The 16,824-nt window shown below is 39.6% G+C and overlaps 2 protein-coding genes across 3 annotated transcripts in view; one reads left to right on the top strand and one right to left on the bottom strand.

The window, feature by feature from the left end:
- The window catches only part of LOC6622542 (probable basic-leucine zipper transcription factor Q), a 38,899-nt gene that overhangs the window by 17,397 nt on the left and 4,678 nt on the right, over positions 1-16,824 (bottom strand). The gene's annotated exons all lie outside the window — the stretch shown is intronic.
- Rac2 lies at positions 2,155-4,150 on the top strand. Its single transcript, XM_002046623.4, has one exon. The coding sequence runs from the start codon at positions 2,545-2,547 to the stop codon at positions 3,121-3,123; it is 579 nt and encodes a 192-aa protein (XP_002046659.1). The 5' UTR covers positions 2,155-2,544; the 3' UTR covers positions 3,124-4,150.

The following is a 16,824-nucleotide window of genomic DNA, read 5'->3' as shown; positions in this document are numbered from 1 at the left end:
GCAGCCGAACCGAACAAGTGTTAAATAAATTAATCTGCAGAACTTTTAAAAAGTGCAACTTAAATATGTTACATATGCATTTAAAAAGTTTTCTTTAGGTATTTCTGCTGCTATTTGCGCTTCGATAAATTGCTTATCGTTTGGCAACACATGCAGCTAGTGTTGTAAAATATTCTTGAGTTTCCGCTTTGGTTAAGCGCAGCTAACTTCAAGTCGATCGCAAGCTGTCGCTCTTACACTCACGTCCAACATTACGTGCATACCTTGTATACACTTGAATACAACATATTCAGTGGATGACATTTAAGGCGATTACGTCTATGGGAACACATGCGAATGCCTGCATTACCGTTAGCAACTCTGGATAGCATCCAGTTGTTTACACAGCAGTTAAAGTGTTAAATTTATTGTTGGTCAGCAGTCATGCGGCTTATATTTGTTTTTTGGGTCGGCATCGGTTCAGGCTGCGGTTCTTTAGCTGCGCATTCATTCATTATAGTCGCACAATGTGACCGTGTGAGCGGGGGTGTGCGTCTGTGTGTAAGTGTGGCCGTCTGGTGTGGCAATAAAAATGGCGTGCATATTTTTCAGTTTGTTATGCATTTCCCTGCCACTTTTGTTGCAACAACAATTATGAATAACTCTTATGCTTCTCGCACTCACTCGTAATGGCCCCCGGCTGTGGTAAAATGTGGGCGTGGTGCGTTATATACTCATATTCGTGTATATATTTCACTTCGCCAATTACGAGGCAACGACTGCGACAGTAATCAAATAATTGTTGCATTTGCTGTCATATATTTCACTCCACTTTAATTATTTGCTCAGTTTTCCATTTGTGTAATTTTAAGCGCGCGTATATTTTCCTTTTCAAAATCCCATTAGAGTTATTTGCTAAAAACGCATATTTTTCAAAATGTTATCTGAGTCAAACAAAAGGCTTTTGGGTCATAATCTGACACAGAGTTTAAAATGATAACACACTTTGGCAAAAAATCTGATTGTGTTATTCAATATAATCATGACTCAATCGCATTAAATGTAGCACATAACCTCAAAAAGTGTTAAAAAAAAATCCCCCCACCGATAACGATAACACGCAACATTTTTGTCACTTGAACAATTGTTAATTGTTCTGCATATCCATATACATACATATTTTGTATCATTATTATCACTTGCATTATCCACTTAATATATATTTATGTAAATTTATTATAAACAACCATTTTCAGCGCCTATTTAATTATCCAATTACCGACGCCAAAGAAATTAACTGAAAAAAAAAAATATGTGAAAATATTTCACGAGTCGCTGAAGTTGTTGTTGAATCGCGTTTAATTCGAAACGCGCCGCTTTAACAATTTTGCCCATGCATAGTGTGTGGGAGGTGGGTAGAAGGGAGGGTGGCGTGTGGGGGGAGGGGGGCGTGGTCACAGTGGCGGAAACTTGCACAAACAGCGTTTTGTGTTGCATTTTTGGCTATCGCGTTTTGGACGTCGCGGATGCGGATTTTGGTTTTGGGTTTTTGGTTTTTGGGGGATTTCGTTTATGGTTTTTGGTTCGGTTTTGGGGCTGCGGTGTTTGTGTCGATTGTCGATAAATTGGGCAAACGCGTGCATTTTTGCGGTCCATTAAAACAGTCGGCAGCAGTTACAACAATAACAACGACAACAACAACAATGCGTGCGCTGTGGGCAAGGAAAATTTCATGGAAAGCGGCGCACAAATTTAGAAGAAAATTCTCATCAAATAAGACCAAAGCAAGGTCAACTGAACGCGCTCAGGGACAAGTGCGAAGCGTCACAGTTACTCTCGATCGCTTGCTCTCTCTCTCTCTCTCTCTCTCTCTCGCTCTTTGAGCTCTCTTTGCGTTGAGCAGATCAGACGTCACCAACTGGATGACTCACGCAGCGCTCGAGCACTGTACACACTATGCACGACGCCACTGTTGTCTGTTGCTGTTTTGTGTGTGGGAGCGTGCGCGGCATACTTAGCGCAAGCCGCTAGCACAAATGCGCGTAAAAGAGACAGCCAGTGTGTGTGTGTTTTGTGTGCAGCTGTTAAGCCAGAGTAACAACAGCAACAACAACAACAACGATAGCAACACATTTTTTTTTTCTGTTTAACGCTCTCTGGCTGTCCGCTCGCTCGCTCAGTGACAGCGTCGATTTCACAGCGTTTGGGTGTGTTTTTATTTTGCTGCTCGTGCAAAATTTCTCCATGCGGGCCACAAGTTAATTGCAAACAAGTGAACAAAAAGGGCAGGCAAAAACGTAATCGTAATCGAATGCAAAGATTAACTGCACATGCAAAACTACAACTGTGTGTGCGTATTTGTGTAACTGTGTGTATCTGTGTGAGTGCGTGAGCAAAAAAAAAAAAAAAAAAAAAACACGCAGATACGAGTTGTATAATCGCCAAAACTTGTTGAATTCGCTGCCTCCCTTGCACTTCTGTGTGTGAGTGTAAATTAATAAGCTACCTACAAAAGATACACAAAGAAACTAAAGCAACAACAACAGCAACTACTGAGACGACGTCATGCAGGCAATCAAATGTGTTGTTGTTGGCGACGGCGCCGTGGGCAAGACGTGCCTGCTGATCAGCTATACGACGAATGCCTTCCCCGGCGAATATATACCAACTGTATTCGATAACTATTCGGCGAATGTGATGGTCGATGCGAAACCGATTAATCTCGGTCTGTGGGATACGGCCGGGCAGGAGGATTATGATAGGCTGCGACCGCTCTCGTATCCGCAGACGGACGTGTTTCTCATTTGCTTCTCGCTGGTGAATCCCGCCTCATTTGAGAATGTGCGCGCCAAATGGTTTCCCGAGGTGCGTCATCATTGCAACAATGTGCCCATCATTCTGGTGGGTACAAAGCTCGATCTGCGCGACGATAAACAAACCATTGAGAAGCTGAAGGACAAGAAGCTCACGCCCATCACTTATCCACAGGGCTTGGCCATGGCCAAGGAAATCGCCGCTGTCAAATATTTGGAGTGCTCGGCGCTGACGCAGAAGGGTCTGAAAACGGTCTTTGATGAGGCCATCCGCTCGGTGCTCTGTCCGCCCATACGCAACACACGCAAACGCAAATGCATACTGCTCTAGATGAGTGCGAGGGAGGGGGCGCAGCAGCAAAGTGCACTAAATTGTTTGTCGCTGCGCGAGCGAGCGAGAAGGAGAGTGAGAGAAGAGAGCGAAAAAGCTTGCAAAAAAATTATTCGCTTTAGTTACAGTTACAACTACAGCTACATACATGTGTGTGTGTGTGTGTGTGCGTGCGTGCGAGAGAGTGGGTGAGCATAGCCACGCACATGAACAAAGTATTCTTTTTGTTTTTGTTGTTGTCTAGTAACATGTGTGTGTGTGTGTGCGTGTGGGGGGCAACGCATTAAATTAGAGGGGGGCCAGAGTTGACAGGCATTAGCAACATATGCATATAAACATGTGTATATGCATATATATTCGGCAACAATTGTATGACAAATGCGTTGAAAATTTCGTTTGAAATGATATAAAAATAAATTGCTATAATTAATTGTAAATAAATCTAGATGATTTGAAACTTGGCGCAAAAGCAATACGCAACGATAACGGCTTATCAAACCGAACAAATTTGTTGCACACGCCTAAAAATACACACATGAGAAAGTAAAAAAAAAAAAAATGCCTCTTTTTAAGCAAATTGATTAATTTTGATGAAATTTAAACATAAACTTATTAATTCACACCGTTGTGCTTCCAAATGCGCAAAGTGCAATAAAGCAAAAGCAATAATAATAATAATAACAATAACAATAATAATAATAATGATAATAAAATTGTAAACAATTAGCAGCACATGTAATGCATTTTCTTTTTTGCCTTTAAATGCGCTTAGGTTTTTAATTTATTTAATTTGCTTTTAATGTACACTAAATACAAAATAAGCAGACAACACACATAAATATATGACAAATGTTAATGAAACGCAACAATTTATGCCAAAATGTGCTCTACTTTCTTTTATATATACATATAATGTTTATGTTTAATGAACACACATTTTCTATCGATTTATACAAGTGAAAACACAACACACAATTTATTTATATTAACACATAATTTACTGTTAAAAATGTAATAAATGCAAATTGTAAATAAAACAAAATTGTGCGACTTTCTGTGCGTACAATAAACAAATTGATCTTTCGAGCTCTGACAACAGCAACAATTGCATACTTTTGGGCGGCGCATTAAAATCCGATAAGCCGTTATCTTTACTGTTTGTAATCGGAGCAAAGATAATTAACTATTTTTGTTACTATCAACAAAATGTGATATGGACTTCCGCTAGCCAAGCGGAAGTTCTGTCCCATCAGCCTAATCATGAGCAATATATATATATGAATATTTGTACACGGCTCATTATGAGCGAAACGCCGGAGCTGTTGATTGATTGCCAATTGTTGGATGTGGGTTAGAGGGCGGTTGGGAGGTGGATTGGGGGCAACATGTTTGAACGTCTGCTCGTCTGCCTGTTGCTCGTTAGTGGCCAGTGTGAATTTGACAAATAATTACGCAAAGCAACCTGCTGTGCGGCTGGCAAAGACAGCACTCACGCACGCCTCCGAACTAGCCCCATGCCACGCCCCCAATTTGGAGGCAGAGGCAATTCAATGCCAGTGACACATGTGCGTATGGCAACTGATGGATGTGGCACGTCGTCGTCATGTTTTGTCTGTGGCGCGACAAATCGCATAATTGACCCAAATTTCAAAGCGTCAACAGCTAAAATGCAACCCCTGGCAAAGGTGTGTGCCTGTGTGTGTGTGTGTGTGTGCCTGTGTGTGTGTGTGTGTGTGTGTGTGTGTGTGTATATGCCACTTGCCACACATAGCAATTGTAGCTGGCAATTTTTTGTATTCTCAGTTTTAGTTGATTTAATTAGCTGAACAAACACAGATACCTGCAGTTATAGTATGCATAGATATGTTAGATAGACTGAAAGTGCGACATGCACCTTTGGCACGCTGGCAGTTGCAATAAAAATGCCGCTAAATTGTGTTGTCGCTGACAGGCGTGGAATTTACAACAATTATTTGTCGTAATTTTTATGTTTACATGCAACATTTTGGGTCTAACAAACTGATCCACCTCCAACACCTAGCAGAAAGCAAATCTCGATGCAGCAAAATATATCAAATTAAATTTGGGAATTTTTAACAGGTGGATTTAAGTTAAGCGGAAGCTAGAAGCTTTAATCTGGCACCAAATAAACAATTTGGCTTAGTGAACAATTGAAAGAGTAAAAAGTATATATTCTCATTGTTAAAAAACATAAACTAATTATTCACAAAGAAGTTAAGCAACTGGATTAGGTTTAAGCGGTGGGCAGAACCTTTAAGCCGCCTCTGAACAGGTTAATTTTTTTTGCCGTGCAGAAAAATAATATACTAATTATATTTTCTAATTGCCAACAAAATTAAAAAAAATATTTCACAAACCGTTTTTTGGGACTAGAGCTTTAAATCTTCTACTATTAAAGGCTTTTTCGTGCACAAAATTCATAAAACAATATTAAATAAACTTTTCTGAATTATTTTAATTTTAGCTGCTTGATTAAAAAACTCAAAACTTTAATTTCACTATATGTCCAAATAAAATACGTATTAAACTAATTGTCCAGAAAAATAAAATAAAAACTAATTAGAGCCAAGCGGGAGCCAGAAACTTGCAGCCCTCAAATTTCTTGTGTTTTCCTAAACAGAAATAAGATTTCCAAGAAGCGGAAAAACTAAAATAGAAGCCAACAAAGCGAGCTGGATTTAATTCAGAATGATGCTAAATAATTTGGAGATCATAAATTTTCGACAATATTGTGAAATGGATTTTCTGCGAATAATATTTAATTTATTGCCGCAATCAGTAGAATACTTGCCACGGCTTGTTGACTGCGGCAAATGCCGTTGCGCTTGGCCTGTTGCAAGTTGCATATGTAATTGTAATTGGTAATTGAATTTTGGTAAATTTGTCGCGAAATCAAACGAAATCTCTGGTGTAAACTTGGACAAAAATCAAAATTGCGAACGCACATGCAAATTCATTGACAACCGACGCATAATTATGCAACATGCCACCAAATTATGCAGCGTGTGCTTCACGAAAATTAAAAGGATTTACCCGCTGCGCCAGCTGGTGTCCTTTTGTGCGCCAGCATATATGGGCTATGCATTAGGCCCAACCCTGATTCGCTTAACAATTTGACTAAATCAATTAAACGCGAATCCACAGTGCAAATGTGGCACCGAAAAGAAAGAGAGAGAAAAAAAAGAGGAGAATGTAATTTGAAAATTGCTGAGCCGCCAAGTGTAGAACGCAATTTGTGGCATTTTCATAGCATTGGCCACAAATTTTCTGCAAAATGCCAATAAAATACGCTCGAGCGCAAAAATTCCATTTGAAGAAGGTTGGAAAAAAGTGTGCTCTAAAAATATTTCACACTTCCGCCGAGAGACAAAGGCAAACGGGGCCACCTGAGCGGCGACCGTCAACAGGATATGACAAGGTTGCCCAACCAACCCAACCAGACCAACCCATTGCCCCCCGCACCATCCGCCCCTTAGATCTACTGGCTACTTGTTTCAACATATTTTCAACGGCAACTTCCTGCCGGCAACAGCGCCTTTCACAAATTATGATGATGCGGCCTGTGGCTGCTGCAAACAGCCAAAATGCCAAACATCCCGGCACACGAATATGTTTATGCGTTTCGCAAAGTCCTCCACGGGCCAACATAAAACAGACGCCCGCCTCTGCACACACCCTTACGGCGTAAAAGTAGACGCAACATTGTCATTGAGTTTGCAACATGCGCGTCAAGGCTTTAAGATTTTTAAATATGTTAACTTTTTATATGGAAAAATGCGTTGAATTAAAAAATATGTGAGATTTATGTAAATTTTAAAGCAGCGATCTGGCAGCACCAGATGTTGCTTGAGTACGTTAAGTTGGCTGCGCTTGATAAGTTCAAGAATTAGCATTGATTAGAGGATTAATTTTGGATACGATTTATATCTGAACACATTTAATATCAAGAAAATAAATAAAGACATATAATTACATATGTAAACGATCTGTCAGCACCAAATGTTGTGTCAACTTTGCTGCGCTTGTTAACATCATAAACTAGCATTGATAAGTTGCTTCATTTTGAGGAAGATTTATATTTGAATACATTTAATCTGAAGAAAATAAATTAAGAACCAATATTGCACCAGTTAGCGATCTGGCAGCACCGAATACGTCGTGTTAAGTTGGCTGCGCTTGTCAAGTTCATGAACAAGCGCAGATTAGAAGTTTCATTTTGGAAAAGATTTATATATTCACATATTGAATACCAAGAAATTAACATTTGGTCAATTAATATTGCAAATTATTTAGAATTTCAGACTTTATAATGATAGAAAAATCATTATATATAGAAATTGTGTAAAAATGAAACGATAATAATATTATATAAGTTTTCAATGGTTAAAAGAATGCATTAAAAATTTTAATATTAGTATAAAAAGAGGAGAACTATTGTCACAATATGCAATATGCTCGATATATGTTGAGAGTATCTGTTGATTTGTTAAATTTGTTTGTCCCATTGTTGTGCGGCTTGAAAGAACCAAAGGGTTGCCTGGGGACCTGGGGACGCTTCAGCTAAATATGGTAATAACAATTTAACGTTTAATCGATGAGCAGGCAGCGAAGAAGCAGCCATAGAAATGCTCGGCATAAACAGAATGTAGAGCCCGGCGATTGGGCTGGCGATTGATATTGATGTGGAAATGGCGAATGTGGGATTAAGGCTGCCAACAAGTCTGAAGCGTGGCCAATATCCGCAGCAGTCAATGGGTACAACGTGTCTTTGGCTTGGCTATTGATAATCTTTGTCATGGCTTGACGTGAGCCAAAAGGATAACATGGCGTTGCGTGGCATGGCAAAAATATGAGCATTAAAAGTCACTGCACACACACACACACACACACACACACGCTCACATGCACACAGGCTGGCCACAGGACTTGGCTGGAGGAGTAATGAACTGCGGCTGGCAGACAACGACAGGCGCCTTGTTTGTCCTGGCGATCGATGCAACGGCCACTGGAGTGTATTAAAAACAAAGTCACAGTGCGTGGAGTGTGTGTGTGTCCTTTCCCTGCACATGCACAACGTTGTTCTGGCTGTAGTTGCTGCCAAAGTCAATGAACAGCGACGGGGACAACAGCAATGGGACAGGCGGCTCACCAAACACAGACAGGCAGCCAGGCAGGAGAGGCAGGACACACACTATCACAGCCAGAGCAGGATATGAAAGTTGGCCACAATTAGGATGCTGCTGCTGCTGCGGCTGCAACTCTCAAAGCAATAAAAAAGTTTAAAGTTACGTTTAAAAATGCATTTCATAAATTTAGAGGCGGCTCTCGATGAGGGGAGAGACAAAAACTTTGATTCAAGTGTCTGGCAACGTCAACGGCGACGCCGACAGCGACAGCGACACGTTTCCGCCATTTTGTTGCTGGCAACTTGTTGCGTCGTTGGCGCTTTTCTAAAATGTCGACAGCTTCCAACACTGCACGAAATTTCCGCTCTAACTCTCTCGCTCTCGCGCACAGACAACAAGCAGTCTGCAGCCAGAGACTAAAAAGTTGCCAGCCTGACATTCAAATCGCCGCCTCGCTGCACATTTTTGTTTCATGCAGGTGTGTAATATGTGTGCGAGTGTGCGAGTGTGTGTGTGTGCGTGTGTCCAACTGACAGTTTTTAGTTAATAATGAAAAATGAGCTAAAAATACATGTTAAACATATATTGAAATGGACAGGCCCAAAGATAATAATGATGCTGTGACAATGCTCATAATGATTATGATGATGAGGCAGGCAGTTGCCTGAGGCACTTGGACGCGCCGCAGGTGGATAACGAGAAATGCAGACAAAAGCAAAAAAACAAAAAAAAACTATTTTCTATTTGTCTTTATTTTTGGTTTGTTGTAGCTCTTGCTATTTCTGTTCTTGTTGTTGTTGTTGTAACACAGTTCAAGTGTTTTTCGTTGTTTGCCACTTTTATTTATTTAATTATATTTCTGCTTAGCCGTTTGTAAATATTTAAATAAGCCGCACACACATTGCGCAAGCATTTTTATTTAAATAAATAAATGTAAAATAAGGTCTTAAATTCAATTAATTTGATTAGCTCGAATTGTGGAAATGAAGAATAATTATTTAGCTCGTCTGCAGCTTGACATTAATTGTTTAAATTGCAGCCAAAATAAACAAACTTAATTGCAAATCAAGACAGCAGCTAAAATTGTTATGGACAACAGTTCCTGCTTGAATTTGCAAACAAATGCAATTTTATTTGAATTAAGCAGCAATTACTGCAACTTAATTAAAACATAAATTAGACCTTTAAGACTTTCCGAGTTAGGACTCAAGACTCATATGATTTTTCGTGTTTGCACTTTGTTTTAAAGCTTTATAATAAGCATATTAAATATTATATTATAATAATATTATCTATTATTAATCAATATTTATTTGCCATAGTTTTAATGCTATGTCTGTCTGCATGTCCGTCTGTCTGTTCATATTAACTCAAGGATCTCAGAAGCTATAGGAACTAGAGACTAGAGAAAGAACTTGGAACGCAGGTCCTCATAGTGCCCGCACAGTACGAATTTATTTCCGATAATCGAAACTTGTCCTATTTCCCAGCTATCGATAAAATTCGATATAGAAATCCTGTATTTTCAGGAAAATCCCTAAGATTTTACAGGCTAGAGTCATCAAATTTGACAATTAGCTTGTAGATAAGTATACACAGATGAAGTATATTTAGGTTTTTAGAAACCGACTTCCCCTTTGGAGTGAGCTGCAGCACTAGGTTGAAGAATATTAGGGCTATTCCCTAGTCGGGCATTGTTCAATGTCTAACTACGAAATCATTTAAATTTTGTATTCGTTGTATTAGTTTTTCAAGTGTATTACTAAATGCTTTTATAATTTAAAACAGTGTATAGAAGTTTGACAAAACTCTCAACACTTTTCAAGTATCACAGTTGCAAGTTCTTTATACCCTACTCATAAATCTCTGGGAACACTTTAACATGCTATGCCCAGGCTTTAGCAATTGTCAAAAAATAAAGCAGCCGCTAAGTGGTTTTATTTTAAATCTTTCACGTACACAACAAAACGCTTTTTCCGTTCAAAAAGAAAAAAAAAAAACTCGCGTCTCGGCCTTATGACAACAAGTTGCTTTTAAAAACTCAACTGTCGCGACAAGTTGCACGAGAAAATGATTTGGTTTTGTTTTTCAGCTGTTTTGTAAATTGTCAGTCTTCATTTGTCAGTCGCACCCAGTCAGGACTGGATGCGGGTGCGGGTCTGCTGCCGCTCGCTCTGCTTCTTCTCCTTCTCCTGCTTCTGCCTCCGCTCGTGCTCCTGCTGCCGCTCCTGCTCCCGATCCCACTCCTGTTCCCGCCTCCTGCTCAGTGTGCCGCCTCCAAGTTGGCTTAAGTGGCTTCGTTGTCAGAGCGAGTTCATGTCCCGGCTTTGTACGTGTATATATATCTGGCATATATATGGCGGGCATGAAATATGGCCCGCCAAGTTTGAGTTTAATCTGTGCTTTAACGTTTTGTTGGCGATTTGCCCGTCCGGAACAGCCGACTGCCGACTGCCTGGCCGGGTTATTGATGGACGTTTAAATTGCAGTTGAAATTGAAAATTTTTTTGCTGCACCAGAGACACGCCAATCGAAGGACTTGGCTTTGCTGGCATACTAATGCTATAAATATTTATTATGCACTCTCAAGGCCCTATTTTGATTAATTTATCAATCGATTTGCCGTTGAGCCTTGACATGAAATGTCAGCGTTCAATTTATGGCCCAACATTTCCTCAGTTAGTTGCTAATTATTTTGCTGCGGCTTTGCGATTGCCTCACACCAACAATCAATAAAAGAAAACTCGATACAAATCCTTGGCACAGCAAACCAAACACGTAAGCCCCTCGGCCACGCCTCTCCCTCCCACAACAAAGTACAAAAGCAGTGAGAGTAAATTTCACGCCATTGGCAAATCATTTCCTGACGGAAAAACATCAATCAGATAATAATTTATTTGTATGCGCATTTATGTGAATTTTATATGGCCATACACTGTTCGCCAAACTGAAGAGGGGCATATCGGTTAACTAATTGACTTCCAACCATATTTGTTATATAGCCCGCTATTGTTCATGAAAATATTTATGATTTGCAATATTTTCAGCACAACGGGCAGTAGATAATAAACAACTGTCTATTAATTTTTTAAATATAATGATAGTTAAGCCAAAGCCTGGGTCCAAGAATGTGCAAGAGATAGACCCAGAAAACTAGTTCGAATCGTGATCTTATCCAAAACTGTTCTTTTTTGCATTTTACAACACTAATTCGAATGTAGAACCAGTTTGTTTGAATTGTAGCCAATTTAAAACAGCTGCACTTAAATTGAAAACTGCAACCAGAAAGCTGGTTTAAATCGTGAGCTGAATCACAAATTTGCTCGTTATGCATTTTACAACACTAATTAAACTACACTTTAATTGAAAGCCTGGAGCCGGTAAAATAGTTCAAATCGTGAAACTAACCAAGAAATGTTTCACTTTGCATTTTACAGCACTAATTTGAAGTGAATCCTGAAACCAGAAAGCTGGTTCAAATCGTGTGCTGAACCAGCAGCTCGTTCCTTTTGTATTTAACAGCACTAAATCGAATAATTCGAACCAGGCTGTTTAAATTGAAAACAAAATTAAAGTAGCTGCATTTGAATAAAAATATCCCCACGAACAATTTAAATTCCTTTGTAGATTATTTTCTTGGCCATTTAAAACAGTTCAAATTGTTCCACAAAAGACTGATTAATCGAAATTTAGCGTTGTTTTAGCTCAGTTCCAATTAGCAGCCTGTTGGCCGCTTGCCTCATTTTCACACTCAGTGGCCAAATTGGGGCATGCACCTTTGTGGCCCGGTTTCTCCCGCATGTGCTGGCAAACGACCTTGTCCGTGTGCAGGACAAGGGATGGGGCGAGGACAGGTGGGTAGGATTGCGGTTGGGCATCTTGTTTAATTCAAAGTGCCAATTTACGGTTACATTTACCCACAATGCACGGCTCATAAATTAGCGAGCATCTCGCGGCAGCCGCGAATCGCAATCGCAATTGCAATTGCAATTGTGGCCCAAATGGTTTTGATATGCTTGGAATTTTCCATTTCCCGGCCGCGCCGCACCTGCCATAAACACACAAATTTTTGATTTGAATAGCTGCAACGGCTTTCGCCTGCCTGTTTAGATGAAAAGTTAATACGACGGCTGCTTTGATGATGCAGCAAAGAGGAACTCGGGTCGCGGGGGGGCGAGAACAGAGCCAGATGGGGCTGGGGCAGCTGCAGATGCAGATGCAGCTGCAGCAGGTGTTGGGGCAGGAGCTGATGCTGTAACTGCACAAATATGCGCAGGTAATGTGATTGAGATTTTCATCCAATTTTTGGTGCTCTGTCCCGCTGGCTGTATTTCCTCTTGATTTTTTTTTTTCTATTTGTTAATTATAGCGCCCAGCGGGGCGACGATGACAAAGCCGTTGAAATTTTTATATTATCATTACAAATTGGACTATCATGTGTGCAAAAGCAGCTAACCAGACTGAAAATATAAATTAAGCGCGCATAAATAAACAGCTTGCCGGAAAACGGCGAAGAAAACTTGATTGGCTAAGTGACTGACTCAGAGCCGAACTGGAAGGCACATGCTGCTCCCATTTCCCCAACACGTATTCGCCCTACTGCACGTCATCGTGTAGCAATTCTTCCAAATACAATTAAAACGCCATAAACTTCTTTACGCACCTATCGATGGCATAAACTATTTCTAACAAGTATAAACTATATGCCCGACTATTTATTTGGACAATCGTCACTTTGAAACACATGCTCCCAAGGACAACAGCGGCAGCAGCAAGAGCAACAACAGCAACTGATTTTACAGCTTGTAGTCTGCTACAGAATGTGCTCACTATGTTGTTAATAAAACGCCCTTCTATGCGATTTTCATAAATTCAAGTAATACTTATTTAAAGGGCAATGACGGTACGTGTGAAAAGAATTGTAAGGAAAGGCACGGAGAAAGATAGTGACAAAAGAGAGGGGAAAATACACAGGAGGCAAACGGGAGAGATAGAAAAACAGAGAGTGAAACAGAGGGAGAGAAAAGAGAAAAGAGGAACTGAGATAATGAAAAAATGCGAGCTACGGAGAACAGAGCTAAGAAATTGAGACGTAGGAAAGCTAGAGAGAAGTGATCGAGCGATCGAGAGTGTGTAAATTATATATTATCTATGTCAAACAATTCTCCAGAGTAAAACATATAACTAAATATTATAAAAATCATGTTGGCACTTGAAGCCATGAGAATCGCATAGAAGGGCAAACAGTATATACTGTTATATTGAAAAAGTTATTGGGACTCTTCTACTCTTCTGTTAAGAAAATTCGGTTCTCTCTCAAAAACCGCAACTATGGAAATAAACCATATATTAAAGATTGCCTTGGCTTCCCATGACTAAAGTCTGCTTTCCAAATAGTTTGTATCTTTCTGTGCTTCGTTTACGTTTATATGGTCGTAATACTTATTGTATTACACAAATGGAAATGCAATAAAACCTATTGCCTGCTGTTAGGCGCCCAATAAGTCGCAATTCGATTTTAATAAACAAACCTCGTCAAGCGGAATGGGCGATTGGGGGAGGGGGAGGGCACTTGAGCCGACATTTGTCAGGCCTAGACCCATTTGCTGGGGCCCAATGTTGGTCGTTTCATTTGTATGCTTCCCTGTCATATCGTTCCGTTCATCGGCAATAACCAAAAACTAATAGCAATAAATGTTGGGATTTTTACCCAGAATAGGCTGTAAAAATTGCGCTGCCCCCACGGTGTGTGTTTAACAACTTGTTAACTTGTTAACATATCGACTGTGTGTGTGTGTGCGCGCAAATCAGGCAATCGACTGTAAGCCACAAACCAAATAAACACCCTTGACATTCCCAGCCACAGGCGGCAAATTTGCGGTTGTTTTCCATAATAAAATTTGCAAATTGCGGTTAAAAATGTTGCATGCATTCATTTTTGCAACGCATCAGCAGATATTTCTCTAGAGTAATTTATTGTCGATTTTATAAAAAAAAAAAATGACTGATTTAGATAATTAGCTCGTTTTTGTTTAATTTTAGACAATATCTATGCATTTGGCACTTGGCGCGCATAAAGCGCCAGTCCAATAAGATTTATGGCCAGAAATACTGTGGAACACGCCTTTCGGCAGATGTTTCGCATACAATCGATTCAAAAGAATCAAAAGTCTCACATTATTTTAAACGGAAACGCACATAAAACTAAAAAAAAAAGATCACACACAATTAAATTTATTAACCATTTTATTCAAATAGACGGCCACGCGGCGTATGTGCAATATGCGCGCATTGTGTTTATTATAAACATAAACACATATCAAATTCGCGTTAAACTCAAATCTTGGAAATTGTTAACAGCCAGCAGGTAATTCTACGCGTAAATCGATTATGTGATTATACTAGGTAAATGTGCTTTAAAAAGAAAACATTGAAACTTGTTCAAATTAAAGCCCGAGTAGACAGATCCCTTTGGCAGATATGTGAGCTAAGTGAAGCTCATTAATGTTTAGTTGGAATAAAAGATCTGCGAAACAGAATATTTTACCACAATTGTTTCTATGGCATATAGTAAACCGATGTTGTTAAGATTTTGCATTTTATAAGAATCAGAGATGATATAAAAATCCTACGTTTGGTCAGGTTATGTAAAATCAGGATTTGATTTTCGAACGATTATTTCCATGACGGCAATATTAGATAGTCAACCGATCCAACCAGTTCCCAAATATATATGTATACTCTGTATCGGACAAAGCTGCAAGACGATAATTTTCAGGCTGACAGACTTGTTTGCAAAGAAACAGACAGACGGACGGATGGACGGACGGACGGATGGACAGATGAGCAAACGGACTGATGGAGCGATGGACAGACGGACGGATGGACTGACGGACGGATGGACAGACGGGAGACAGACGGTTGGATAGTTGGACGGACGGATGCACGGACATGGATATATCGAGGCTGTTGAAGTTGACATATATATATATATACATATATATATCTTATATGGTTTGAGAGACGTCTTCTTCCATGTCTCTGTCAAACATTTGATGTTAAAATAATACCCTAAGTTTGGCTTTAATTATTATCTACTGACAATTGTGTCTTAAAATCTTTTTGTTTTATATATGAAATATGAGAAAACTCCAGGCAATATAGACAGAGTATTTTACTTTCACCTTTTGAACTATCCTTGATTTAAAAGCACAGAAGCGTAGCCTGATTTGCGTCTATCACCATTTGCGTAGTTTTTGAAATAAATATTATATTTAATAAATATTTCCTCTTTAAATATGCCACAAATTAAACACAAAATGTCATTGCATTCGTGCCACACACACACACACACTCGCAGGCTGCAAGACTGCAACATTGGAATTTATATTGTTCTCTCACATTATTATGCTGTTATTTATACATATATGTATACATATATATAAGATATTTCAGCAAAGTTTTTGTCTTTGTAGACCCGCCCCGCTCTGAAATTCGGATGTCGTCAGATAATCGTGTTGCGTGTTTTGCCGCCGTGTGGTGCACGCCCGAAAACTTTTGCCACGTAAATGATTTGTTTTGTCAATTATTCTGTTAGCCCAACATGCAACAAACAGGCCCGCAGGAAAGCCAAAACTAACCAGCAACAACAACAACAACAAGATGAAGAGTAACAAGAACAATGAGAGGCGCCTCAGCTGATAAGATCAAAACAATTGTGGGGCAGATATATTGCTGCATGCAACTGCCGACCGCAAATGGGCGGGATATTAAACTTTTAATTGAGTGGGCGTGGGCGTGGCCATGGCAGTAAAGTATTTGATTTGTGTGTGTTAGCTTTAGACGTAATTGAACAGTGACGGATCAATCAGGCCAAAATACTTATGAAGTGCTGCGCCTGTTTAAACAAGTGCGTCCAGTTGCATAAATATTTATGGCACCCAGACGGAGGCAAATCAAAGCGGCTGCTGATTATTTATTGTTAACGGCCAGACGAGATGGGGTCTGGCCACCGGCTCCGGGTCCGGGCTCCGGAATTGCTATTGGTATTGCGAATGGGCCTGCGAATGGTTCTGTGACTGACGCAATGGAACACAATACAATAACAATAACAATAACAAAAAAAAAAAAAAAAAAAAACAAAACAAAAACGAAAAGAAAACTAAAAGAAAACACAAAGAAAAACACATGTGCATTGTATTGTGTGTGCTCTCAATTTAAATTTCAAAAATTTAATTTAATGCACAGTTGTTAAGGGGCGTTAGCCAAAAACAAAACAAAAATACAACAAATAGAGAATTATTCGTGTCGCAAGCAGAAATAAAACGAGAAGCCCCAAAATTACTGAACAGGCAATTGAGTGATGGATGGATTGGCCATGGCATCTCTTCCCTGCATATAACATTTCCCATACAACTTTTCCTGATCCCCCATCCCACCACTCGCCGGTTTTTTTTTTTTTGGAAATTTTTTGCGCCTGTCTTTAATTAACATGCGCGGTTTGTGTTGCTGTCACAAACAAGGCGAGATTTCTGTTTTTTGTTGAATGAAAGTA

The sequence above is a fragment of the Drosophila virilis genome, chromosome 3 (genome assembly GCF_030788295.1).
Source record: "Drosophila virilis strain 15010-1051.87 chromosome 3, Dvir_AGI_RSII-ME, whole genome shotgun sequence".
Lineage (NCBI taxonomy): Eukaryota > Metazoa > Arthropoda > Insecta > Diptera > Drosophilidae > Drosophila > Drosophila virilis.
Note: the sequence above shows the minus strand (reverse complement) of the source record. Positions and strands in the feature narration are given on the sequence as shown.

Excerpts from the sequence above, each read along its gene's own strand:
- Rac2 (XM_002046623.4), top strand. The coding sequence starts at position 2,545 with ATGCAGGCAATCAAATGTGTTGTTGTTGGCGACGGCGCCGTGGGCAAG.